Source organism: Myxocyprinus asiaticus, chromosome 16 (assembly GCF_019703515.2).
Source record: "Myxocyprinus asiaticus isolate MX2 ecotype Aquarium Trade chromosome 16, UBuf_Myxa_2, whole genome shotgun sequence".
Lineage (NCBI taxonomy): Eukaryota > Metazoa > Chordata > Actinopteri > Cypriniformes > Catostomidae > Myxocyprinus > Myxocyprinus asiaticus.
The window spans coordinates 35836389-35863557 of NC_059359.1; the positions used below are offsets into that span (position 1 = coordinate 35836389).

The 27169-nt window shown below is 38.5% G+C and overlaps 1 protein-coding gene across 14 annotated transcripts in view; it reads right to left on the bottom strand.

Moving 5' to 3' along the window:
* Positions 1 to 10434: 10434 nt before the first annotated feature.
* LOC127453615 (growth factor receptor-bound protein 10-like) overlaps positions 10435 to 27169 on the bottom strand; it is a 123089-nt gene continuing 106354 nt past the window's right edge. For 13 of the 14 annotated variants that reach the window (XM_051720132.1, XM_051720130.1, XM_051720129.1 and 10 more), the window contains 11 exons: positions 24527 to 24642; positions 23421 to 23495; positions 22677 to 22814; positions 22313 to 22423; positions 22013 to 22111; positions 20689 to 20766; positions 20184 to 20300; positions 18429 to 18495; positions 17127 to 17214; positions 16940 to 17033; positions 10435 to 16102 (listed from right to left, as the gene is read on the bottom strand). In XM_051720132.1, coding sequence (XP_051576092.1) covers positions 15956 to 16102; positions 16940 to 17033; positions 17127 to 17214; positions 18429 to 18495; positions 20184 to 20300; positions 20689 to 20766; positions 22013 to 22111; positions 22313 to 22423; positions 22677 to 22814; positions 23421 to 23495; positions 24527 to 24642 — 1130 coding nt within the window. In that variant the 3' untranslated portion in view covers positions 10435 to 15955. The remainder of the gene's footprint in view (positions 16103 to 16939; positions 17034 to 17126; positions 17215 to 18428; positions 18496 to 20183; positions 20301 to 20688; positions 20767 to 22012; positions 22112 to 22312; positions 22424 to 22676; positions 22815 to 23420; positions 23496 to 24526; positions 24643 to 27169) is intronic. The other variant, XR_007899432.1, reaches the window with a different exon arrangement.

The window sequence follows — 27169 nt, forward strand, 5'->3', positions numbered from 1 at the left end:
TCCATTATATCACTCCAAATAATCACCTTGACACAATAATCATAACAGCATATTGCAGCTGTAAACTAGTTGACACAAAGCTCACACACTTATAGTGTTACCTAGTTTACAAATGTTTTTGTGTTGTTAATAAGGGCATCTGAAGTGCCTCTGTAAAATTTATGGGTATTTCCCATTTAAACTCAACAATAGACCAGTAATATCTTCTATGATGGAATAAATGTGCTTTCTTGTAAAGTTAGTCATTAGATCACAGGTTTCCCTTGCACATCTTGAGTGAATTAGCTCTGGAACCAAAGTCCATAGAACAGAAACAAACCGTATGAGTGAAAAGCTTAGAGATTACAAATGCAACACAGTATATAATGAACAAGAGCCATATATTCAATATATAGTTGAGGTCCAGCTACACATCAAAGATGTATGAGGTCAATAAAACTATGTTACTGAAAACAAAGATAACTGTAGGTTGGCTGAATCTGTGTGCCAAAATTAAACTTCATACAGTTTTTGCATATAATAAAAGAATGTAAAGTATTTAGTATGATACATAAAACAATATGCTTATTCATAAAGGTGCAACGAGGCTTAACTAAATGTATTTATTTATTTTTTTTTTTTGTCCCAAAGTGTACAGTAAAAAATAAAATAAATAAAAAATACATTTAGTTAAGCCTCGTTGCACCTTTATGAATAAGCATATTGTTTTATGTATCATACTAAATACTTTACATTCTTTTATTATATGCAAAAACTGTATGAAGTTTAATTTTGGCACACAGATTCAGCCAACCTACAATTATCTTTGTTTTAAGTAATATAGTTTTATTGACCTCATACATGTTTGATGTGTATGGTATTTCTCTTATTATTAATAGATTCATTTTATTAATATTATTGGAGCAAAGTTGTGAGAAAAGAAATGATAAAACAAGTTTGTTCTTGTTAAAAATCATTTAAAAAAGAGGGGCCTTTTACTCTGCACCTGGACAAAAGATATTTTGTTGTGAAGTAAATACAGCAGTAGATTAAGTACTTTCTACATTAATAAAGTTAAAGCGTGAACTTGTAAATATTAAGTAAATTCTACATTTGTACTCAATTCAAACATGTAAAAATGAATACTCTAGCTTATAGGTAAATATTATTTATGATTGTTTGTTATCTTTACAATGTGTCATCATGTATCAGTCCTTAAGTAGAAAACCTTGTCATGTTTTTTGCTAATTTGAGTACATTTCACAGGTAAATAAAATAAGCACATTTTTCTTATGCTTGAAAAATTAATGATCTTGCATGGTTTCTGTTGATTTGCTCCGTTTTAATTGTTGATTTTGTTGTTATGTTTGGTAACTTCTTGTTTTGTGAAGTATGAAGTTCTGTTCTACTCAAAATTACCCATCCATTATAAAACAAAATAAAAAAAATCTGTTGATTGTTACCATCTTTGTGTTTTGTGCACCAAGTGTTGAGGTCTGTTTGCGCAGCTCTGGATTTTGATACTGATGCCATTTAAGCATGGTGATGCTGTCTAACAAACTACATAGCATGCATTAAACTTTCCTGTAGAAATCTTCTGTGTCATGTGGTACATGACTAAGTATGTTAAAAATGCAATGAAATGGTAGTATATGTTTAAAAGCATGGTTTAATTCAGTGTTACATTGTTTGAGTAAAATGTACAAACAAAGAGTGAGAAAAATTTACAAAATTAACTTTATTTGAGAATTTCTAGTAAAAGCCACAAAGAATTATGGGTAGCCTTTACTTGAAAATATGTTCTGTTATCTTTACTAGCAATTTCTGCATGGAAATTGTTTCCTAGGTTTTAATAAGTAAACCTCACTCAGTGCACACACACACACACACACAAAAAAAAAAAAAAAAAATATATATATATATTTGTATGCAACGTCACAACATTTATTTCCATCCAGAGTTGCATACATTTTTGGCCGAGATCTTGTATTGATGACGGGAAAGTCGAACCACTCCGAAACGTCTTCTCCAGCACATCCCAAAGACTTTCAATGGAGTTAAGGTCAGGACTCTGTGGTGTGAACATGATTCCTCATTCTCTCTGAAGCACTCTTTGGCTGAGATTCCCAAAGCACTAAGTAGAACGTTAGCAGCACTTAAGTAGTACTTAAACTCTATGGCATGTTTCCCAAAAAGCATCGTTATCTAAGCAGTTCGTAAAAACGTTTGTAAATGAACGAGAGCTTTGAACATATCTTAAGGTTATTAAGTGCAACTTAAACGTGTTTTTCTGGCATCTTTTACAGTTTATCAAAGACAATGGGACATTTAATAAATTGTATGAATATATTTTGATCATTGGAAAGCCATTGTAAACTATTTCAGAGGATAAAAAAAGTGTTGAAAAAAATCACTATGAAATCAATAGGCAGTCTCTGCAGTCTGTGCATGTGACGTGATCTAAATTTAGAAGACACGTAATACAGTATAACGTTATATTAGCCTTCATTGATAGGCATAATTATAATGGCAATAGAAAGACAATATGTTCTTATTAAACAGATTATTTAAGAAGACATGTGAGTAATGTGGCCACGCAGTTTAAAACGTAATTAAATACATCTAATAAATAATTTAAATATGGTTAGAGCGAGAGTGTGCAATGAGAGAGTCTCTCTCTCTCTCTCTTTATCCTCATCCTCTTCCTCCTTCCTTTAGTGGATGTTTCAAATTGGCTTGCCTATAGTCTTTTTACAAGGCAATAACATATTGCATGATGCATAATGGCAGTGAGGCTACAAGTACACAGTACCTTGAACTCTCACCAGATGATCTATGAATATTTAGACAGGTCTATGAGTAGTTCAGTACTGATGCCCGTCATTTTAATCCTGATCTGTGTGCATTTGTTCAGTTTCCATCCAAAAACTTTAGGCTACATGAGAGCTCCTTATGATTCACATCCCGTGCGTTCATGTTACATGCATTTATTGTGTCACTTTCATTAATCTCTATGATTGAGCATCAATACATTTGAAACTCCGTCTTACTAAAGCCATAATTTTTTCATGAAATTCTGTAATAGTTCATACATTTCGGCGCCTCGACAAGGTTGCAAACAAAACCCATGTTTGTTAGTATTTCCACATTATTTTCATTTTGAGAAGAAAAACTCTGGACATATTTGCCAAAATGATCAGCACATTTGGACTGGACAGCTCCCGTAATGAAGCAGTTAAGTTCTACTTTATAACAAACAATCTACGTGCTGGTTTGGGAAACAGGCATTACTCCATCGTAAAATAATGAGCGACGTTAGTTAAGATGATTGTAGATAAAAGCTTAAGTTGCAACATTATCGGGAAACCCAGCCTTTTACAATTTGAGCCCAGTGAATCTTGATATTGTCGTCCTGGAAAATGCCTGTGACGTCAGGGAAGAAAAAAATCCATTGATGGTATAACCTGGTCATTCAATACATTCAGGTAGTCAGGTGACTTCATATTATTGCCGCATAATGTTGCTGAGCCTAGACCTGACCAATTGAAGCAACCCCAGATCATAACACTGCCTCCAGAGGCTTGTACAGTGGACATATGCATGACGGGTGCATCGCTTCATGTGCTTCCATTCTTACCCTGAGCCCATCGCTTTGGAATAGTGTAAATCTGGAGTCATTATACCACATGACCTTTTTCCATTGCTCCACAGTCCAATCTTTATGCTCCCTAGAAAACTGAAGTTATTTTTTCCGATTAGCTTTCTTGTGGCCACACAGCTGTTTAGTCCCAATCCTGTAAGTTCTCATTGCATTGTGCATGTGGAAATGCTCTTACTTTCACTATTAAACATAGCAGTGAGTTCTACTGTCGATTGTTTACGATGTGACTTCAACAAGTGTTTTAGTGATCTCCGATCACAATCATTCAAGATTTTTTTTCTGACCACATTTCTTCCATGAAGCTGATGGTTCACCATTATCCTTCCAGGTTTTAATAATGCATTGGACAGTTCTTAACCCAATTCCAGTGATTTCAGCAATTTCCTTAGTTGTTTTCTTTGTTTGATGCAGGCCAATAATTTGCCCCTTATGAAACACAGTAACATCTTTTCCTCGACCACTGGATACGTCTTCCAACATGGTTGTTTAAGAAATGAGAAGCTACACACTGCATCAGTAAGAGTTAAAAGAATTGTTGCCAGCTGAAACATATTAATCACTGCAATAATGATCCAATCATCGGCTCTTTAGTATTTGCTTATTTAAATCCAAACAGCAACTTTTATTTTTGGCCAGGCAGTGTAACTATAGTAGAAAAGTTTAAGTACTTTCTACATTGTCTAAGTTAGTTTAAGCGAGAACGCATATTAAGCAAATTCTACATTCAAATATATAAAATGAATGCTCTAGTTTATAAGTAAAAGTTATTTATGACTGATAGTTATTTTGACAATGTGTCATCATGTATAAATCCTAAAGTAGAAAACCTTGTCATATTTATTTGCTAATTTGAGTAAAATTCACTGATAAATATAATAAGTACATTTCACTTAGCATGCATTGGGCCTGAATAATTAATTAGCTTGCATGGTTTCACTGTTTACAAGTTAATTTACACTGTTTTATTGTTGATTTTGTTATGTTTGGTAGATTTTTGTTTTGTGCATTCTGAAGTTAATTTTCTGTTAAAAATTACCTTTTCATGATCAAAAAAATTATCTGTTTATTGTCATTGACATCGTGTTTTGTGCACCAAATGTGGAGGTGTGCGTGCTCTATAGCTTGTTTATATTGCCAGTAATGCAAAGTGATGTAGTCTCATAGACAACATAACATGCATTAAACTTCCCTGTGGGAGGCTTTTGTATTTCATGCAGTACACGATTAAATTTCTAAGGAAAATTCAAATTGTGACATGTACTAATAATTTGTTCATTTAAATTAAATTGTAAAGTTTATTTCAGTACCATATGTATATTTCTATATAAAAGTTACTGTATTTATTGACATGTTTAAGTTAAATTTACTTTAATCAATATTATATCATGAAGTTAAATAGATTTGACTTAATCTTATACCATTAAGATTTACTTAGGAAAAACTGTGCAAAATCTTGTGGGGAAAAAAAACCCCCGTAAATCTTACTAGTCATTTTTTTCTGTGTACTATCCTTTATTCAACATAAAACTAATGATTTAATCATACTGAACAAAACTGCAATTCATAAGCAAATCTTTTGTCTCAAAATATATGTGATAATTATAGGGGTTCTCATGAGCTATAAATAAATCTGTATTTTTTATTTTATTTTATTTATTTATTTTTTATGATCAAATTGATCGAATCAATTTCAAATTCAAGCTGTTCATTGTATGCATTCTGGGAGGTCTTTAGCCTTGTTTTACCCTAATTATAATTCATTAATAGACTGGTTATAATCTTCTAATTCAGAAAAACAAACTTCCCAAACTCCAGTCTTCTCCAGATAAGCGCAGCATTAGCAAGCATTGATATCACAGCTCACTGGATTGATTATAACTGACTGTAATTACAGAAACTCTTATAGATACAGTCTCATTCCTGTCAATTCTGTATCTAGAGATCTCCAGCTGCTACTTTACTTTATGTAATCACATTTATACTAATTAAATATTTTTTTAAGGAGCAGTTTATTTACATATGACCCTTAAAAATGACTTTTGTTTGTGTAATAAAAGTTGATTCAGTCACATTAAGTTACCTGACAAACCAGTTTTAATGTGTACAGTGACACATTTTTAGCAGTTATTATAAAAAAACATAAATACAGTACGTGCAGGACTAATTTAGTTACTGGATCCCAAACATACAGGAATAATAATCTATTCTACCATCAAGTGAGGATGAATCCATTGGAATAATGTACTTTTTATGAGACTGCTGCCCTCTAGTGGAAATGCACAAGGCTTACACCACACTGTCACAGTTGCTTCTACAATTTTGCAATAGTCTTCCATTGTCAGTATATAATGTACTGTAATAGCTACAGAAGTTTTTGATATATACTCACTGTTGTGTATCTGTGTTGAAGAGCTTGTTGACAAACTGACTGCAGTTCATTGTTACTTTTAAGATCCCTCAGAAGTGAGGGTGAAGTCTATAATTATTTTGTTGGATCTTGTAAAGTTTGAAGGAAGTCATGAGAGCGGGATCTAGATGCAGCTTAACTTCAATAGAAAATAAATAAAATACAAAACAGGGTAAACACTGGAACGAGGAAAGACTCGGAACTAAGAAACAAAACAAACAAGAAAGCAACCGGTACAGGGACTGTAGAAAACACACAATAACTGACAACGACTGGGTAGAAATCAGGGCATTATATAGACAGGGGTTAATGACTGAATGAAACACAGGTGAGAACAATAGGGAAAAGCTGGCAGTGATGAGGGCAGGGAATTATGGGAAGTGTAGTCCGGGGGAAACAGATGACATGGGCAAAACACAAGGGAAAACAACAATGAATCATGACATAAGCCCCCCCCCACCCCCCAAATGGGCAGCTCCTGACGCCCAAGGAAGGCTGGTAAGGGAGGCAGGGCCAAGATGGAGCCGGAGACTAAAGAGGCCAGAGCAGATCAGGCAGAAGGCAGGGAGACCAAGGAGACCAGAGCAGATCAGGCAGACGGCCAGGAGACCAAGGAGATGAGGGCAGATCAGGCGGACAGCCATGAGACCAAGGTGACCAGAGCAGATAAGGTGGATGGCCAGGAGACCCAGAAGAACAGAGCAAATCAGGTGGATGGCCAGGAGACCCAGGAGACATGAGCAGATCAGGCAGATGGCCAGGAGACCCAGGAGACCACCTCAGGGTAGGGACTGGATCAGGTGGCCTAGTTGGTGGCCACAGGGCTGAAACAGGGTCAGGAGGCCTGGGTGGAGACCACAGGATCAAGATAGGGTCAGGAGGCCTTGAAGGCAACCACAGACTAGAGACTGGAGCCGTAGAAGACTCTGAGGGCGGAGCTGTGGAAGGTAGAGCCGTATAGGCTTGAGGGGCGAAGCCGTGGCAGGCGGAGCCATGGAAGGCTCAAGGGGCGAAGCCGTGGCAGGCGGAGCCATGGGAGGCTCAAGGGGCGAAGCCGTAGAAGGCGGAGCCGTGGCAGGCTCGAGGGGCAAAGCCATGGGAGGCTCAAAGGGCGAAGCCATGGGAGGCAGGGCCATGAGAGGCTTGAGGGGCAAAGCCGTGGAAGGCAGAGCCGTGGCAGGCTCGAGGGGCAAAGCCGTGGAAGGCGGAGCCGTGGCAGGCTCGAGGGGCGAAGCTGTGGAAGGTGGAGCCATGGCAGGCTTGAGGGGCAAAGCCATGGGAGGCTCAAGGGGCGAAGATGTGGAAGGCAGAGCCGTGGCAGGCTCAAGGGGCGAAGCCATGGAAGGCGGAGCAGTGGCAGGCTCGAGGGGCAAAGCCATGGAAGGCGGAGCCGTGGCAGGCTTGAGGGGCGAAGCCGTGGCAGGCGGAGCCATGGGAGGCTCAAGGGGCGAAGCCGTGGCAGGCGGAGCCATGGGAGGCTCAAGGGGCGAAGCCGTAGAAGGCGGAGCCGTGGCAGGCTCGAGGGACAAAGCCATGGGAGGCTCAAAGGGCGAAGCCATGGGAGGCAGGGCCATGAGAGGCGTGAGGGGCAAAGCCGTGGAAGGCAGAGCCGTGGCAGGCTCGAGGGACAAAGCCGTGGAAGGCGGAGCCATGGCAGGCTCAAGGGGCGAAGCTGTGGAAGGCGGAGCCATGGCAGGCTTGAGGGGCAAAGCCATGGGAGGCTCAAGGGGCGAAGATGTGGAAGGCGGAGCCGTGGCAGGCTCAAGGGGTGAAGCCATGGAAGGCGGAGCAGTGGCAGGCTCGAGGGGCAAAGCCATGGAAGGCGGAGCCGTGGCAGGCTCGAGGGGCAAAGCCATGGAAGGCGGAGCCGTGGCAGGCTCGAGGGGCAAAGCCGTGGAAGGCGGAGCCGTAGCAGGCTCGAGGGGTGAAGCCGTGGAAGGCGGAGCCGTGGCAGACTTGAGGGGCGAAGCTGTAGAAGGCAGAGCTGTGGTAGGCTTGAGGGGCAAAACCAATCGAAGGTGGAGCTGTGGGAGGCTTGGGAATGACCTCTGTGGTCGTATACACAGGAAGAGTCTTGGGAACAACCTCTGTGGTCGTGGACATGGGCAGAGACTCAAGAACGACCTCTGTGGTCGTGAACACTGGCAGAGACTCAGGAACGACCTCTGTGGTCATAAACACTTGCTGAGACTCGGGACGACCTCTGTGGTCATGAGCATAGGCAGAGACTCAGGAACGACCTCTGTGGTCGTGAGCATGGGCAGAGACTTGGGAATGACCTCTGAGGCCGTGAAAACTGGCAGAGACTCGGGAACGACCTCTGTGGTCGTGAGCATGGGCAGAGACTTGGGAATGACCTCTGAGGCCGTGAAAACTGGCAGAGACTCGGGAACGACCTCTGTGGTCGTGAACACTGGAAGAGACCCGGGGATGACCTCTGTGGTCATGAGCATGGGCCGAGACTCGGGAATGACCTCTGTGGTCATGAGCATGGGCAGAGACTCGGGAATGACCTCTGTGGTCGTGAACACTGGCAGAGACTCGGGAATAACCTCTGTGGTCGTGAACATTGGCAGAGACTCGGGAACGACCTCTGTGGTTGTGAACACTGGCAGAGACTCGGGAATGACCTCTGTGGTCGTGTACATGGGCAGAGACTCGGGAATGACCTCTGTGGTCGTGAACACTGGCAGAGACTCGGGAACAACTTCTGTGGTCATAAACACTTACTGAGACTCAGGAACGACCTCTGTGGTCGTGGGCAGGGGCAGAGACATGGGAATGACTTCTGTGGTCGTAAACACTGGCAGAGACTTGGGAACGACCTCTGTGGTCGTGAACACTGGCAGAGACTCGGGAACGACCTCTGTGGTCGTGAACACTGGCAGAGACTCGGGAACGACCTCTGTGGTTGTGTACATGGGAAGAGACTCGGGAATGACCTCTGTGGTCATGGGCATGGGCAGAGACTCGGGAATGACCTCTGTGGTTATAAACATTTGCTGAGACTCGGGAACGACCTCTGTGGTCGTGTACATGGGAAGAGACTTGGGAACGACCTCTGTGGTCGTGAACACTGGCAGAGACTTGGGAACAACCTCTGTAGTCGTAAACACTTGCTGAGACTCGGGGACAACCTCTGTGGTTGTGAGAATGGGCAGAGACTCAGGAACGGCCTCTGTGGTCGTGAACACTGGCAGAGACTTGGGAACGACCTCTGTGGTTGTGAACACTGGCAGAGACTCGGGAATGACCTCTGTGGTCGGGGGCATGGGCAGAGACTCGGGAATGACCTCTGTGGTCGTGAACACTGGCAGAGACTCGGGAACGACCTCTGTGGTCATAAACACTTGCTGAGACTCGGGGATGACCTCTGTGGTTGTGTACATGGGAAGAGACTTGGGAACGACCTCTGTGGTCGTGAACACTGGCAGAGACTCAGGAACAACCTTTGTAGTCGTAAACACTTGCTGAGACTCGGGGACAACCTCTGTGGTTGTGAGCATGGGCAGAGACTCGGGGAAAAGAAATCTTTCTTCTCCTCCTCCTCCTCCGGATGGCCGAAGTTGGCAACGCTGGCTCTGGGACGGATGAGGCTGGCAACCCTGGCTCTGGGACGGACGAGGCTGGCAATGCCGGCTCTGGGTCAGACGAGGCTGGCAACACTGGCTCTGGGATGGACGAGGCTTCCAGCTCATTGGTCGTGGCAGGTGTGAGCACTGGCTCGTTGGCTGTGGCAGGCGTGGGTGTTGGCTCGTTGGCTGTGGCAGGCGTGGGCTTGTTGGGCATGGCAGGCGTGGGCTCGTTGGCCGTGGCAGGCGTGGGTGTTGGCTCATTGGCTGTGGAAGGTGTGGGCGTTGGCTCATTGCCTGTGGCAGGCGTGGGCATTGGCTCGTTGGCCGTGGCAGTTGTGGGTGTTGGCTCATTGGCCATGGCAGGCGTGGGTGTTGGCTCATTGGCCGTGGCAGGCGTGGGAAAAATACTTCATTTTTTATTTACTTTAATCCATTTTAAATTAACTTTGTTTTTCTCCTTATACTGTACGTTTCATCCATAGAGTTCCTATTTATTTAAATTGTTTTATTTTAACCATCTATTTATTTCTTTTCTTCTTTGTTATGCCTGTGTAAAGCACTTTTTAACCACTGTGTTTGACAGGAGCAATATAAATAAACTGTTTTGCCTATCATTGACGTGAGTTGGTAGAGGATTTTGGGTATGGAGCTAAACAACATGTTCCCTTTAAATGAAGCATCTTACAAAGACCTACAACACATCTAAGTGTAATGTGCTAATCATTTCCAGAAATGTTGTTTTCAGTGTTGGTCACCTAATTATATGAACATTGTAAGTGTGTGATGCTTGTTTGCTATGATATAAACAAATCTTGAGATGAATTAATGTTTTATTCTAAACAGAATATATCAGTCCATCGCTTGTACAAAAATACCTGAAAAGGTTACAATTAGGATTTGTAAGCCATGCAACTATTTACATAAGCAAGCAAAACACATTATCAATACAGAATCTGAGGAGAAAGGAGAAACCTTTTTTTCCTTTCATCTGTTTTGTGTGTGTGTGTGTTTCATTCCCTGAAATTGTATATATTTATATTAACTTATATTTATGGTCATGATATTTTCATTTTTTTTACAATTAGTTAACATATACAAAGCTCAGGAAATATTACTAAAAGATGTGAAAAGTTTCTGATAAACTGTGGCGTGGAGTATCGTTTTACAGAGCAGAATGTCTGCTTTATTTCAGTACCCATGTTTCACAATACTCGTTATTATGATTAATGGCAATAGCAATAATTAAAAGTAGATCCAAAAAATTATTAAAATACAATTATATATATGTTGTTCATTAAAATGACTCTGTACCAACGATTGAATAATGTAATTACATTGTAATTACATTGTAACATGGACACTAATGTAAAGCATGACCTCCTCCATCAAAACTGGTACTAAATGATCACAAATCCTAGATCAACCAAACCCTGAGTAGGAACACCCTCTCAGGTCTACATTAGTAAAGAGAGTGACAGAGAATAGCCAGGGTGGTTTTGAGGCACCTGATATACATAAGCTTATAGAAACAGAGACAAGATTGCAGAGACAAAGTAGAGATATATCGATAATCTGTTTGGCTGATGTTTTTAACTGACACTTCATCAGTTATTGGTTCTTTAATATCAGGTTTACCAATAAAAGTTAGATATAGCCTGAAACAGAGATGGACTCACATAGTTGAAGACACATTGTGCAAAGTTTAAGATTCCAAAAGAGTTACATACATTTTGTTATTAATTAAGTGAAGAGCCCTGGACAAGTGTATATTGGCAATTAAACGGGTTCAATTAATTCTTTGTAGATTATGCACAATATTAGTTTCATTAAGCAGACTGTTCTTCTTTACAGGATAGTGATGAATGATTTAAAATCGGTTATGCATGTTGGTTATCTGCCATAAAAATAATTGGTATTAAATCGGTCGATATCTAGATGGATGCATTACGATACATCACATCCTATACAGTCAATTCAGATGAAACTTGAGTATTTTGAAGGTCAGAGACTCACTAAGAGAGGAAAGAAATGAACAGAGTATCGAACGAACAGTCTGGTGTGTTCAAAGTCCCAATAAAATGAATTACATTGGTAGTTTAATAAAAAGAACAAATACAGAAGTCGTCTTGCTGGTCCACAGGACCAGTTTTAAACAGCCTTCACTTCAACCCTGAGCAACTCAGTTACATTCATTTTTTTTAATATAAAAATGACATTTAGTTCTTTCACCGATCAACTCTCAGTTCACACATTTCGCAAATGATGCTACCTGCTTCTTTCAAAAACAATGGGGAAAATGCAAAAATGTTCCATCTTTGATTCATATTAAAGAAACATATTCTACAGTATCTACAAGCCATACATTTGTTAGCATTTTCATAATAAGTGTATTTATGAGAATAAGTGAGTTTTGTAAAACAGCAGTTTAGCTTAATGGCGACCTTCAATGAGTTCAGAGTCCAGTTTTAATGCTCGATCAAAACATAACATAATCTTTAAGGTCATTAGCATGACAAAGCAACATAAAATAGAACAGATTCAATATTTACACATGTAACCAAACAATAAAAATGCAAGTTTCTACATTTAATATGCCATTGTGGAAAGTAAATCTGCATCCAAAAATTCAGAGTGATATCTACAGACTTAGAAACTTGTGTATGAATGGAATGTAAGCGGTTTCCAGTTGAGCTGCATCTTACATGTTCTAGTAAAAGATAAAAAGATGAAAGAAAACAACGGACAATGTGATGGCAATGTATTACTGTTAACTCAGAAACGACATCCAGAGGGTTTGGAAATGTGAAAAGACATTACACACAACAGTCACAAAGTGGACTAATTAACAGGCAAATTAAGTACTAAATGTACTAAAATTTACCTAAAGTTCCATTTTCTCACACAGATGATTCACCAGTAACAGAGTAAACTAGCCTTTAGGTAACCTATAACTTCCATATGGAAAAATCCATAATCATAATCTTTTCACTTGATAATTGATGTCTCAGAAAAACATATCTCTAAACTGAATACATCCAAATTTCTAAAATATATTGTTACACTAGAATCACAGTGCGTCAAAACTGATTGCAGAATATGCTAATCAACGGCATAAATAACTGAAATGTTTAGATCTTGGCTGGCTGATTGTATAGCTTCACTTATCAAACCCTGAAATATAAAGATAACAAAATGTCAAGTTGAGAAAGCCTGTGTATGTCTGTGCTTCGGGTGGGTCTTGACTTCTGCAAATTAACAGAGTACACAGCAGTTAAATCAACATTCACACACACACTGAACCTCAAAAAAGGCTTGAATTAACTGAGCACTTAGCATTGAGTACAATATTCAGACATTTAATAGTGCTGACTTAAGCCCTGCAGTCTCTTTCTGTGGTTAATCATTCACTGGGGAAGTAAAGAGAGAATGATCTGTCCTATCTTTAACTAAACTTGTCTGACATTAACTAAACTACTGTTTTTTTTGAGAAGCTTAAAATAGTATAGAAACTTGCCAGAAATTAAAACAAGATTTAATTTCTACAAGAGGATGTTGGTGATATTAAAGCAACTACAAAAATTATTTTTCTTATCCTGTTACCCCGCACCCCACTTTTGAACACAAACCCAAGAAATTACATACAGTATGCAAACTACACCCATATCTGCACAAAGCAATTTTTTTTTTTTTTTAAGAATACACCTTGATGATTTATTTTATTTGATCCACTTTGAACATGTTTTTTGGAAGCCACTGATTACACAACATGATTTTTATGCATTTGGGCTTCAGGAAACAATGGCAGTCTATGGGAAAATCTTGATATTTAAAAGCACATTTTTATTTGAGGTGACTCTTTTTACTTTTGCAAGCTGTGACATTCAATATGCGATTTTTCCCCACCAAAACTGTTGATGTGATACATGTTTTGTGTAGGCTTTTTTTAATTTGTTTTTTACCATTTTTAATACCAAAAATAGGTGTTGTTTAATTGCAGTTTACAAACATCGCAATTCTGCTATGCTGGGTCTCTGAGGGTCACATTGTTTTTTGTTTTTTTTCTTTTTGTTTTTTTCTTGTACGCATAAATATCACAACATTTTGTTAGATTTATGTTTAAAACAGGAACAAACAATTTGCCACTGGGGTAAGAAAAATAAATGTAACTTGTTTTAAGGATGTTTAGATTTTTTTTTTTTTTACTGGAAAACAAGACACAACTACTGATTAAGAAAATTATTTTTTGCAGTGTATTAGATGGTTCAAGAAAGGGGGTCTAGTTGTCTAGTTAACTTAGATCCAAACAGTTCATGAAAATGTGAAAGAACAATAGTGGAGTGAACAGTGCTGAAAAAAAAAAAAAAACTAAATTTCAAGTAATCATTCAAATCCGGATAAATAAATACGTTTGTCAAAACAAAACTAAAAATGATTGCATCATCTGCATTTCTCTACATAATGGTCTCTTGGGAGAACATGAAGACACGGTGCTATGCCCTCTTAATCTAGCTATATACATTATAAGTACATACTAAAATGATGGCTCTTTCTTAACATTGCGGCACAATACCAAAAATATCTTTACAAATCTGCTTGTATCTTCCGCTACCATGGACAAGGCAAAATAGAAATTGGAACCCCACCGTTCTGTGGGTGTTCTGTAACCCAGGCTTCACAGTGTGCTGTCCTCAAGACAATCGTTCCAAACATGGAGAAAGAGTCGACAACAATATGGACTGGAGCTGGGACTGAAGGTGACAGCAGTTCTAGAGATTCCAGTTTTTAGTTGGTGTGGCTCCTGATAGACAGAGAGGAGCTTCCAGCAGAGGGTTTAGTGGTTATTTCTCACTCAACTCAATAAACTCCTTTTTAAAAACAAGGCACCTTTCCTGATGGAAGTGGTGATGATATCTGCAGAGAAGCCATGTTCTGCTTGTACTCACAAAAGGAATAGTTCACCCAAAACTGGAAATTCTATCATTATTTACTCACCCTAATGTTGTTCCAAACCCGTATGATATAATTTTTTTCTGTGGATCAGAAAAGTAGAAATTTATTTAGAACTGATACACAGCTTATTCGTAACCAAGGGCTGTCAAGCTCCAAAAAAAAAAAAAAAAAGAAACCATAAAAAGCATGCAATTTTACTTTTACTCCATAAAAGTAAAATTACTTTTACTTATAAAGGTAAATCAAAGTACATTTTTCAAGTCTTCAGAATTTTTTTAACAGAATTTTAACCAACATTTAAGTTATATATTTGCCTATATTTTTATAATATTTGTTTCAGCTGAACAGATTCTTTGACTCATCTTTTGATTTAAAATGTGCTTTATAAATAAATAACTAGATTTTTTTATATTGATTGATTTGATTAACTGATAATCTCACTATTGTATGGCTTTAGAAGGCTTTTATGGTGCTTTTTGGTATTTGTTTTTGTTCTTTTTAAAAACTTGACAGCTGTTGTCACAATGAACTGTCAGTGTATAAAAAGAAAGGGCCAAGTTCAAATTTATCCTTTTGTGTTTCACAATAGAAAGAAAGACATACAGGTTTGGATTGACATGAGGGTCAGTAAATTAATTTTCATTTTTGGGTGAACTATTCCTTTAAGGGACATGTTCCTTCTTGATAACGCCAGAAGAGGGCGCTGCAGCTTATTTTTGTGATGGATGGACTAACCATGTATTTAACAGTCAGTGAAGGCAAAAGGCATTTATGCATGAGAGTTTTATGCTCTAAAAGATGAGCAAATAGCCCCACATTTTACAAAAACGTACAAGAAACCTGTCCAATCCTATTTAAACTGATCTCGAATGAGCAGGGATAGAAAGCATGAATCTAAAGGCATTGTCTTTTCACAGTACTGAATCCACCAATCGACAGTCCACACCTCACAGGCCTTTCTAGAATAAAAAGGCGATTAAACCTGCTTGATTTATAAAAGCAACAATTTCCATAGCCTGGCAGATCCTGGTTTAAGAGTGTAAAATAAAATCAAAACATATGATTAAAGAGTGTTCTGCTGGTCTTCCCAAAACCACTAACACATCTGTATGATTAAGACCGTGGATCCTGCAGACTCCCTTCGGATGATTGTCCTGAGAACCGGCTCCGGCCACAGTCAAGTGTGCAGGTGCCTGAGAGTTTCTTCAGCAGCTAACACACAAGCTTTATGTCCTCCAGTATATTCTTGCTGTTTGCGTTCGATGTTTTGATTTCCTCTCTTTCTTCGCGGTGTGCTTTTCTCCAGCGCAGCAGCACAGTATTACAACACAGCACACATAGCGTCTGAGTGTTTTTTTTTAGGTGGAATTAGGCATAGGGGGGTCATAAGGCCACAGTGGTGCAGGGGTGTTTCAGTTTGCACGGCAGAACTCCTCTGTTCAGCATATAGAACTCCACTAATTGGATCAGGTCTGTGAATTTGGTGGCACTGTCATCAAGGCTCAAGAACATTTGACCGTCTTCCTCACACTGGAAAAAGAGAGGGAAGATGAGTAAGACATTTTATTTACTTATTTGTAAAAAATACCATTGGCAAAATATTTTTTAAGCAAACGGCACTAAATTTTGTTAGATTCATGTTTAAAAAAGGGTATAAGAAAAATAAGTTTAATAAAAGATATATTTTCTGAAGTCTTAATATCTCAGACAATAGTTCTTCACAAGTACTTTTAAACTTTTTTTTTTTTTTTTTTTTTGCAGTGGATCAGTGCTTCTCTGGTTGGATGCTAAATTTATAATAATGTATATTATTAATCAATTGAATCTGATGGAAATTTGTCATACAATCTAAATGCCTAAACCTAAAATATATAGTGTAGTCTTAAGGTACAAAAAAACCACATGCATTTTCAACAAAATATGGTGTTCATTAAATCTAATCTCATTCTATTTGAATGAATATTTGGCAGTATTCTTAAGCGTGCATCTTCACAGAAAGTTAAAGCTGAAGTGTGTAACTATTTCTGTGATAAATTACTTTCTCCTATCCCAGGTTAATATACAGGGACAACTATATGTAAGCCATTTGCAAGTTAATTTTCTTGAAAACTCTAAAACGCTGTGTCTCTGTGGCGCGATAAAAATTCCTCTGTTTGTTTTGAGTAACCCGTCCAGCCCGACACAATAATATTGACTCAACCAATGACGAGGGTTGGGGTGGAAATTCCTGTTTGTTTGAGCAGACGTATTCGGAAAGCTGTTTGAAAACAAAGTTTAATTTTGTAATTGCGTTCGGTAGAGCTAGAGCCGCAGACATTACACACTTAATATGCTATATTTTCTAGTTGTAGGAACAGATAAGCTCACCGGTAAAATCTGGAAATGTTTGATTTTCTGGTGGTGACACAGTGTAAGTACAAATGCCTTGGGATTGCTCTGGCTGTCCCTCAAGAGAAACATTCTGTTGGACAAAAGACAATTAAGCATATAAGTGTCAACAAATAGATCGCATCTTGCAGCATGTTGAGAACAAGTATTGAGCTTTGATCTGTACCCGTCGACTCTGCCCTGCTGATGGATCATCTTATGGGATTCCTCCCGTGAAATACGACCATGAAACCAAAGCTGAGTTCTGTGGATAACTAGATCAGTGGAGAAACAAAATGCCTTTAAGAAAAGCATGATGGTGAACACACTACCATTCAAAAGTTTAGGGTCACTTACTCATTCTTTCTTTTTTCTTTTTTTTTTCACATTTTAGAATAATAGTAAAGTCATCACAACTATGGAATAATAAAAATGGAAATAATAAATCCAAAATATATCAAAACTGTGTTATATTTTAGCATCTTCAAAGTAATCACCCTTTGCCTAGAATTTGCAGACATGTACTCTTGACATTTTCTCAACCAACTTCTTGAGGTATCACCCTGGGATGCTTTTTAAACAGTATTGAAGGAGTTCCCATCTATTTTGAACACTTATTGGCTGCTTTTCTTAATTAATCAGTCCAAGTCATCCATTTCATTTTTTTAAAATAACATTTTAGTTTTATAATGAAATAAATTTATATGTTGGCACAATTATATTTTTGTCTTCAAAACTAATTTCAAACATTTAAGCATACGCCTTCAGATCAAAAGAATTTTAAGATCATGAGAAACATTTCAGGCAAGTGACCCCAAATTTTGAATGGTAGCGTATGTGTCTACAGAATTCTGCGTACATTGATGCTAAGATCCTTTGAAAGCATATGTTGCAGAGCCTGTATGCATGTAATTCATTTCAGTTGATGAAATGAAAAAAGAAAAGAAAAAAAAAAGTTTTTTTTTTTTGTCTTATTGTGACATTGGTGTACAGTATGTTGGTAATTAATGCAATTGACAGGTAAAGGCCAACCAGTGCTGAAATTCTTGAATTTAGTTTTGTAGACAAATATAACTTGTGCCTATGTATAAATTTCTTTAAAAAAAAAAATACGTTTAATTATTCTTTTTTTAAATGGATGGGTTTAATGAAATAATGAAAGTAGACAAAAAGTATACAGCATGCATGGGAACTCATTCAATAGTGTTTATAATACATTCCAGGATGCTACTTTTTATGTTAGTTGAGAGAATGAAAGTATGCTGAGCTTTAATATAGACAAATGGTAGATAATTTGAATAAGCTAAAATATAAGAGTTTTGATTTGTTTTACATTTTTGATCATGTAATTCTCATAGTTCCATAATTTCATAGTTTCAATAACTTAACTATTATCCTAATATGCGGAAAATAGACATAAATACAAGTAATTATGTTTGTAACATTTAACATAAGACATTATTGGAGCATTGTAAAAAATAAGCAGTACCTCCAGTTAATGATAAGGGGTGAAGCGGACTGGGGCTGCCCAGGATATTCATTCGTTGACTTCTCTTCTGAAAAGAAACCCAGACACAAAACCACACAGTCAGTCCACTATAAAGTTTCAACATCATGCTAATTTGGTTTATTCAAACATGCTATTGACAAATTATACAGTTCTTTTCATTGGTGGAAACTGTTGCACTAAATCAGGGGTTGGAAACCTATAGCAATGCGTGCTAACATTGGTTAATCACTTGCATGTGATCAATAGTGAGAGAGAGGAGAATATATTTTATTTATATGAAGTCCCTAACAGCTGCATCTGGCATGCCAATCTACCACTTGTTGTAATCCTTCATCATATTCTGGCAGCGTGTTTATTTAGTTATGAGCTGAATGGGAAGCTTAATGCTATTAAAGTGTGACGTAATGCGTGTGCAAACCATTTGTGCTTCGCGAGCTGCTGATATCGCAGCACTGTGCAGCATAGTGCTTCTCCTTCGGTAAGTCATGCAAGTAAACACGTCCGCTTTGTGTCGATTTTCTTGTTTTATTTTGTCCTTTTTTACAATTTTGCAACACATAATGTAAATAAGAAAACACTGGTATCAATGTTAACTAACTAAATTAGAAAAATGCACAATGGAAACATTTTCACAAGTGGACTTAGACTTTTGAAACACACGTTATGTTATGCATACATATAGGCTACATACAGTACACAGGGTTGGGGAGTAACGGAATACATGTAACGGGATTACATATTTAAAATACTAAATATAAGTAACTGTATTCCACTACAGTTACAATTTAAATCACTGGTAATTAGAATACAGTTACATTCAAAAAGTATTTTGATTACTGAAGAGATTACTTTGCATTTTATTGTCATTTGTTTCATTTCATATTTAGTCCTTTCAGATGGAAAACATTTATGCATATAAATGATGCGATCCAAAGTGAAACACTTTCTTATGATGTGTTACATTCAAACGAGCAGACAGAGAAGTAAGATTGAAGTTTGGAGCAGAAGAAATAGAAATAAACCTTGTGTAAATTGTGAACATTACGCTAAGCTAAAATGCTATTTCTAGCCATTTAACATGCACATGTTACCAGACACGATCATTTTTTTTTTATCAAGAAAATTCAAATTTCTTTTTTTATAGTAAGACCTTTGATATTAGGGCAAAAATCTTATTCTTGATAATAATTGTTTTATTGTTTTCCTATAAAAAAATCCTTAAAACAAGATCAGTTTGATTTATCATGTTTTAGAAACAACACTGTATAAGATATTTAGGTTTTTCAGATAATGTATTTTTAACATGTGTATTTTGTCTTACTGTACTGACAGAGTTTTTATAGTCAAAACAAGTGAAAAAAATCTACCAGTGCTGAAGAAGTAATTCAAAGTATTTAGAATACGTTACTGACCTTGAGTAATCTAACGGAATACGCTACAAATGACATTTTACAGAATGTATTCTGTAATCTGTAGTGGAATACATTTCAAAAGTAACCCTTCCAACCCTGACAGTACATGCATACATACATGGGGTGGGGAGCCAACCCCTGCACTAAATCATTCAGTTTATTCATCCAGATTATCATTGAATGTATGGTTAATTTATCAGTTTATTTCGAGACATTTTTCTATTGTTACAAGTGGCTTCATCAGTGAAGACCAGAGATACTGATTACCAGAGTGAAAAATTATCATTATAAAGAAACAAAACAATTATTGGTGATTACTGACTCTCCATGCGTGCCCTTCCTCCATAGCAGCACTCTGAGCTTCAATGGGATTGTCGATCACTCTGCCTATCCTCCCTGAAAAATCCATGGCAACCAGAGAGTTCTCTGAGACACTCCTCTGGAAAGCAAGATATGAGACGAAACAAGAATTAATGAGATATACCACTAGTTAATGTAATAGTCCAAACCTTTTTTATCATGCCATAACTTAAATCAGGATTGATGGTTGTGGTTTTCTAAGCTAATATCCAAATTTACGAGTTTCCTTAAATCAGAGTTATTCTGCATTTCTTTGCTGCATTTGTATAAAAAGTAACATTCTGTATTGCAAATATCCATAGGACAAGCTGTAATAATAACATCACTGCCAACAACACATGAACAATTATTCCATAATGTGACATCATGGCCCACATACTGACACATGTGTCATTAATGCTCCACCTCTGAGGTAGAATGGAAGAAAAAGGAAATGAGAGAGTAGGTCGAAGGGAGCGAGGTCTTACCACAGGTGCTGAGAAGTGTGAGAGTAACGTTTTACGCTGCTGGGGGATCTTGTAATTTTGATAGAGCAGAATTCCATACTAGAAGAAAAAAGAGAAATAAGTGTTTACGTTAATAGTTCTTAGGTTCTAAAAAAGCAAAGATAAAATAGTACTATCGAACAAAACATAAAAATGAATCATTCTGAAGCAATGCTTCAATTAATGTAATTTGCTCAGTGTAATGGGAATGGAAAATTATGTGGGCTCTAGATACACCAAGAAAAAAGTGCTGGTTCTAGATCAATCAGGGAAAGGTGCAGGTTCTAGATCAATAAAGGCAAAGGATGCATGATCAAGATCAGCCAGGCAAAGGGTGCATGATCTGGACTGGCCAGTAAAAGGGTGCAGGTTCTGGATCAGCTAGGGACAGGGTGCAGGTTTTAGATTAGCAAGACAAAAGGTGCAAGTTCTAGACTGGCCAGTGAAAGGGTGCAGGCTCTCGATCAGCTAGGGAAAGGGTACAGGTTCTAGATCAGCAAGTCAAAGGGTGCAGGTTCTAGATTGTCTAGTAAAAGGGTGCAGGTCCTAGATCAGCTAGGGAAAGCATGTAGGGTCTAGATCAGCCAGTCAAAGAGTGCAGGTTCTAGATTGGCCAGTGAAAGGGTGGGTGTCCTAGATCATCTAAAAACACATGCAGGTTCTAGATTGACCAATGAAAGGGTGCAGGTTCTAAATTGGCCAGTCAAAAGGTGCATGTTCTAGATCAGCTAGGGAAAGTGTGCAAGTTGTAGATCAGCCAGTCAAAGGGTGCAGATTCTAGATTGGCCAGGGAAAAGGTGCAGGATTTAGATCAGTTTGGGTATGCATGCAGGCTGTAGATTGGCTAGTGAAAGGTTGCAGGTTCTATATCAGCTAGGGATATAGCCTGGGATCTGTATCAGCCAGTAAATGGGTGCAGGTTCTAGAATGGCCAGTGAAAGGGTGCAGGGTCTAAATTGACCAGTCAAAGGTTGTAGGTCCTAGATTAGCTAGGGTAAGTGTGCAGGTTCTAGATTGGCTAGTGACAGGGTTCAGTTTCTTGATCATCTAGGGAGAACGTGCAGGTTTTTGATCAGCTAGGGAAAGGGGCCAGGTTTTAGATTGGCTAGTAAAAAGGTGCAGGTTCTCATTTGGACAGTGAAAGGGTGCAGGTATTGATCACCTAGGGAAAATGTGCAGCTTCTAGATCAGCCAGTAAAAGGATGCAGGTTCTAGATTAGCCAGTAAAAGGGGCCAGGTTTAAGATAGGTCAGTGAAAGGGTGCAGGTTTCAAGATCAGTCAGGCAAAAGGGGTTCCACTACCAACCTTGAAGAGTCTGAAGGCTGTCATCCAACACATTCGGCTCTGCTCATCCTCCGCACACAACATCCTCAGTTCTTTCACTTCATTCCTCACTTTGTTAGGCTGTAAATCATCAATGAACAGCATTAGCCTCTCTAACCAAAAAATCTAATATGTTAGACATTCAACTGTGCTTTTCTGTGTTAGATGTTATAATGCTCAAATGATTATAATATCCATCAATGGCTATTAAGTTTTTCATTTAACTTTTAATAGGCTACTTATTTACTTTTAGATTTCTCTTAACAGACCACATAAACTTACTTTTATGCAGAACTCATAGTCAGTTGGTGCATTGTGCAGCTTTCTGCCTGTTATAACTGTAAAGACATTGCTGTCCTCCAGGTCTGCAAGTAGCTGTAAATGCCTGGGCTCCTGTGAAAGATCAGCCAACAGCTCATGTCATTTAATGGATAAGGAGGGGAGAGGGCACTAAAAGAGCACTCAGAGAGGGGGGCCCAGCCAGCACCTGATGGCATTAACAGAGACTTGTACATAGAACTGGTAAAACAGACCACTGTGAAACAAATTGCATAAAAATTGCAAACATAAGCAGTTTTTCTTGAAAGAAAGAAACCAAGCAACTTTAGCCATTCCATTCCACCAGCAGATAGGAAAGGTAACTTACCTTCGACGTTCCTTTTGTTGAGAAATACAATCCTGACCGCCTTAAAAACACATACAGTTTCTTCCATGATTTCCTGCCCATCTCCTTCACAAACAAATATCCCTGGATCTCAGGACAACTGCTGGACTTTAAAAAGTTCTGGAGGCCAAATCAAGAATATGGTCTATTAAGTTTAGGCAGCACAGGAATAGTTCACCCAAACCTGTACAAATGTTTTTCTTAGGTGTTACACAATAGAGATATAAGGCAGAATATTATCCTCGGACTCCATTCACTTTAATGGCATAATTTTTCCATACAGTGATACAGAGTCATTCTGTCTCCTTTTGTGTTCCACTGAAGAAAGAAAGTCATACGGGTTCAGAACAACATGTGGGTGAGTAAATGATGACATCATTTTCATTTTTGGGTGAACTAAAGTATCCTTTTAATCAAGTCTAAACCTTTATTTCTACTGCAAATTATTCATCAACTATCCCTATCCCTAAAAAGTTCCTATGTGCCACTAAACTAAAAGAATAAAAAGATATTCTGGACCAGAGACCCAGGCATGTTATCAGAGTGTGTGTAATGAGAGTAGACATGTGGTCTAGTGCATGTGCATGTAAACATATGTTGCATATCTTTGCTCAGAGCTATCAGCTAGATGACATGAGAGGGGTGTTATCTGGTAAAGAGTCAGAGATGTGTGGGGTGATGTTAGATCAGGGGTGATGAGAAGGAGAACACATGCCTGTGCCATACCTGCAGTAGCTGAGATGGGGGGATGGCCCCATTGGTCTCCTGACACCAGGCCACCATTTGCTCTGGAAAGAAGTTCTGTTGAAATAAAAAAATAAAAAAACATGTTGTACTTCACTACATGCATATGAAAATTATTATTTTATTTTGCTTCTGTGCATTTACAGAAAATGTAATCTATAATTAAATTCTCATCATCATATTTTCATAGTAATAGAGGTAAAGTCACAAACAAAAAAAAGTGGTATTTAATCCATGGTTATTATATAATTATATAATGTTTTAGTAGTTCAAGTATTTCAGTTTCTAGTTTAGTGCCTGAGATCTCACATTTACACCAGAGATTTCCCTTCCATCTCTATATCCAGCTGAATTTGCTAGAAGACTGAATGTTTGACAAAGTGTTTTATTACTAGTCCAAACAGACTAAGACATGGCTTTCTTTTAGATTGTGTGAGAGAGGGTGTGAGAGCAGCTCAGTGAACTGGAAGACTGTCACTTGATATCTGTCCACAAAGTAAGAATGAAAACACTCCACTAATGTAAGGAAATTTCCTTAAGTGCTAATCCAATGGCATGAAAATTGTGCACATTACTTCAACCAAATATTATTATTATTATTTTTTTAAATCACCATAAATGCATCATAAATGTAGTCTGTACGACTGTTGATATATTCCAAGCTTTATGAAGACATGCTTTGCATAAGGAACAGACTGACATGTTATTTACTGAGAATCTTCCTCTGCCTATCTCAAATACATTTGCGGTCACCTTTTCAAGCATGTTGCAATTAGTCATGTGACCCGCAAGAACCAATGTATTTTGAAATCAATGACGTCAAGCCTGGACTGGCGCATCCAAATGGCCAATTCTTTAATTGAACAAAAAATACACTTTTATAATGGTGATTTAAAATCACAATTAATTTTCATTGTTTGGAAAAGAGCAGCTCATACTGTCATACAGCAGGACATTCTGTAAGATCTTCTTCTGTATTTGACATGATGGATGAACATTTCATTTATGCACACACCTACACCTGTGCTGAGAGAAAAAAAAAAGAATTATACTATAAAATAATTTAATGAGTTCTTGGATTAACTTACCAAAGGATTTTTAAAGAATTCATATTTGGCATAGTTCTTCCTGAAGAGAAATTTGCTCTCACTGGTCATGGATGCCTGCACTTGGACAACCAGCTCATGGTCTTCTAAACATCTTTCTATGGAATGATGGGGGGAAAGCAGAAACCAGCTAAAATGAGTCAGGTTAATTTAAATGCATGTATAAAATTATCAGAATCAATGGAATGTATAAAAAAAAAAAAAATGCATATTTGTTACCAAAGACTGAAATGTGATGTAATATTTGCATCTTGAAAGACATCATTGTCTGTTAGCATTCATCCAGGCAGACAAAAAATAAACAGGGTGAGCAATCCCAGCAGCATGAAAAGAGAGTTTGTCTTGAGGAGAGATGCCCCCACCTCACTCTCTCTCCTCCACCCCCCATTCAGTTTAACCAGTACAGGGACTTACTGACTAACAAACCATCCATCTGGTCTATGCATGCATTTATTCTCTCTGGCTTAGTTTTTGCTTTCTCTTTCTCAAATGCTCTCTCTTATGATTTGGAAGGATGGGCTGTATAAAGTGGTAACTTGCAATTTTTACCTTAAGAATCTATTTCAATTTATAGAAATATTATCCTTAAAAATAACTTTCGTTGGGTGGCCTGGGTAGCTCAGCAAGTAAAGACGCTGACTACCACACCTGGAGTCGCGAGTTGGAATCCAGGGCATGCTGAGTGAATCCATTCAGGCTTCCTAAGCAACCAATTGGCCCAGTTGCTAGGGTGGGTAGAGTCACGTTGGGTTAACCTCCTCGTGGTCACTATAATGTGGTTCCCACTCTCAGTGGGGCGCGTGGTGAGTTGTGCGTGGATGCCGCAGAGAATAGCGTGAAGCCTCCACACACGCTATGTCTTCGCGGTAGCGCGCTCAACAAGCCACATGATAAGATGCGTTGATTGACGGTCTCAGACACGGAAGCAATTGAGATTCGTCCTCCGCCACCCGGATTGAGGCGAGTCACTATGTCACCACGAGGACCTAGAGTGCATTGGGAATTGGACATTCCAAACTGGGGATTATTTATCAAAAATAAAATAACTTTCGTTGGTGTAAACTGATGTAGTCAGATTGATTCAGTCATATTAAATATGATATTTAAATTTTAATAAGTTAATTTAGATGTTACTACAGTACATGAAGCACATTTTAGGTTACCTGACAACATTTTTACAATGTGGTGTAGAACTGGTCATGAGCAATCAAAAACTGAACCTGAACTCTTGCATGGACACATGTTTCTCATCCAACTGTGAGTCAGTCAGAAAGCTTGTTTGGCAACAGGAAGCTATAGGGGGTAGGGTCATACAACAACTCAAACTTACAAACACCCACAGGAATATACACAGAGTGTGGTAACCTAAAATTTGTGCTTCTTGTGGTAACATCTAAATAAACTGGTTTTCTTGAAGTCAAAATTATTCTTCAATATGACCTGACTACTAGGGATGCACAGAAATTTCAGCAACTGAAAATATTCGGCCGAAACAGCAAGAAAATGAATTTTCGGTTTTGGCGAAATACTTTTGGAGGGCCGAAACCATTGACCGAAACTGTGATGTTTAATTAGCACTTCTCAGATGACACATTTTGACAGTATCAGCATCTCCTCCCATTTCGTGCACACAACGTGGTTAAGCTACAACAGGTAAACATGTCTGCAGTGTGGATGCACTTCACTGTGACCAAAAAGGATGCTAAAGTATTAATATGTAAAATTTGTTCGGCTGAAATATCGAGAGGCGGCTTGTTGCCGAAGAACTTTAGTATGACCAGTTTGATTTATCACCTGAGAACACGACACCCTGAACAGCATACCGAGTTCACCAAAACAACAATGGCAAAAGAAAATCTCCCCGGCAAAACACACACTCTTGGAGGCTGTCCGGAATCCGAACCCTTGTACTGCATCGCTACTGTTTTATTTGATCCGCGATCAAGGCCGCTACCCACACTTGGCACGGATGGCACGCAGATATTTGTCTGCCCCCAGCACAAGCGTAGACCATGAGAGACTGTTTAGTGCAGCATCTCATGTCATTGATGAGAAAAGGAACCACCTCTCCTGTGAGTTTTTTTGCCAAAAAACTGAAGATTTCATACAAAGGTGCACACTACAGTCCTCAAAGACAAAGGACAACTGGCTCTAACAAGGACAGAAAGAGATGTGGAAGGCCAGATGAACAACTCAACAAGAGGATAAGTACATCAGAGTCTCTAGTTTGAGAAATAGACGCCTCACATGTCCTCAGCTGACAGCTTCATTGAATTCTACCTGCTCAACACCAGTTTCATGTACAACAGTAAAGAGAAGACCAAGAAGAAAAAGCCACTTTTGAAACAGAAAAACAAAAAGAAAAGGTTAGAGTGGCAAAGAAACGCAGACATTGGACAACAGATAATTGGAAAAGAGTGTTATGGATCTTAACCCCATTGAGCTTTTGTGGGATCAGCTAGACTGTAAGGTGCGTGAGAAGTGCCCGACAAGACAGCCACATCAATGGCAAGTGCTACAGGAAGTGTGGGGTGAAATGTCACCTGAGTATCTGGACAAACTGACAGCTAGAATGCCAAGGATCTGCAAAGCTGTCATTGCTGCACTTGGAGGATTTTTTGATGA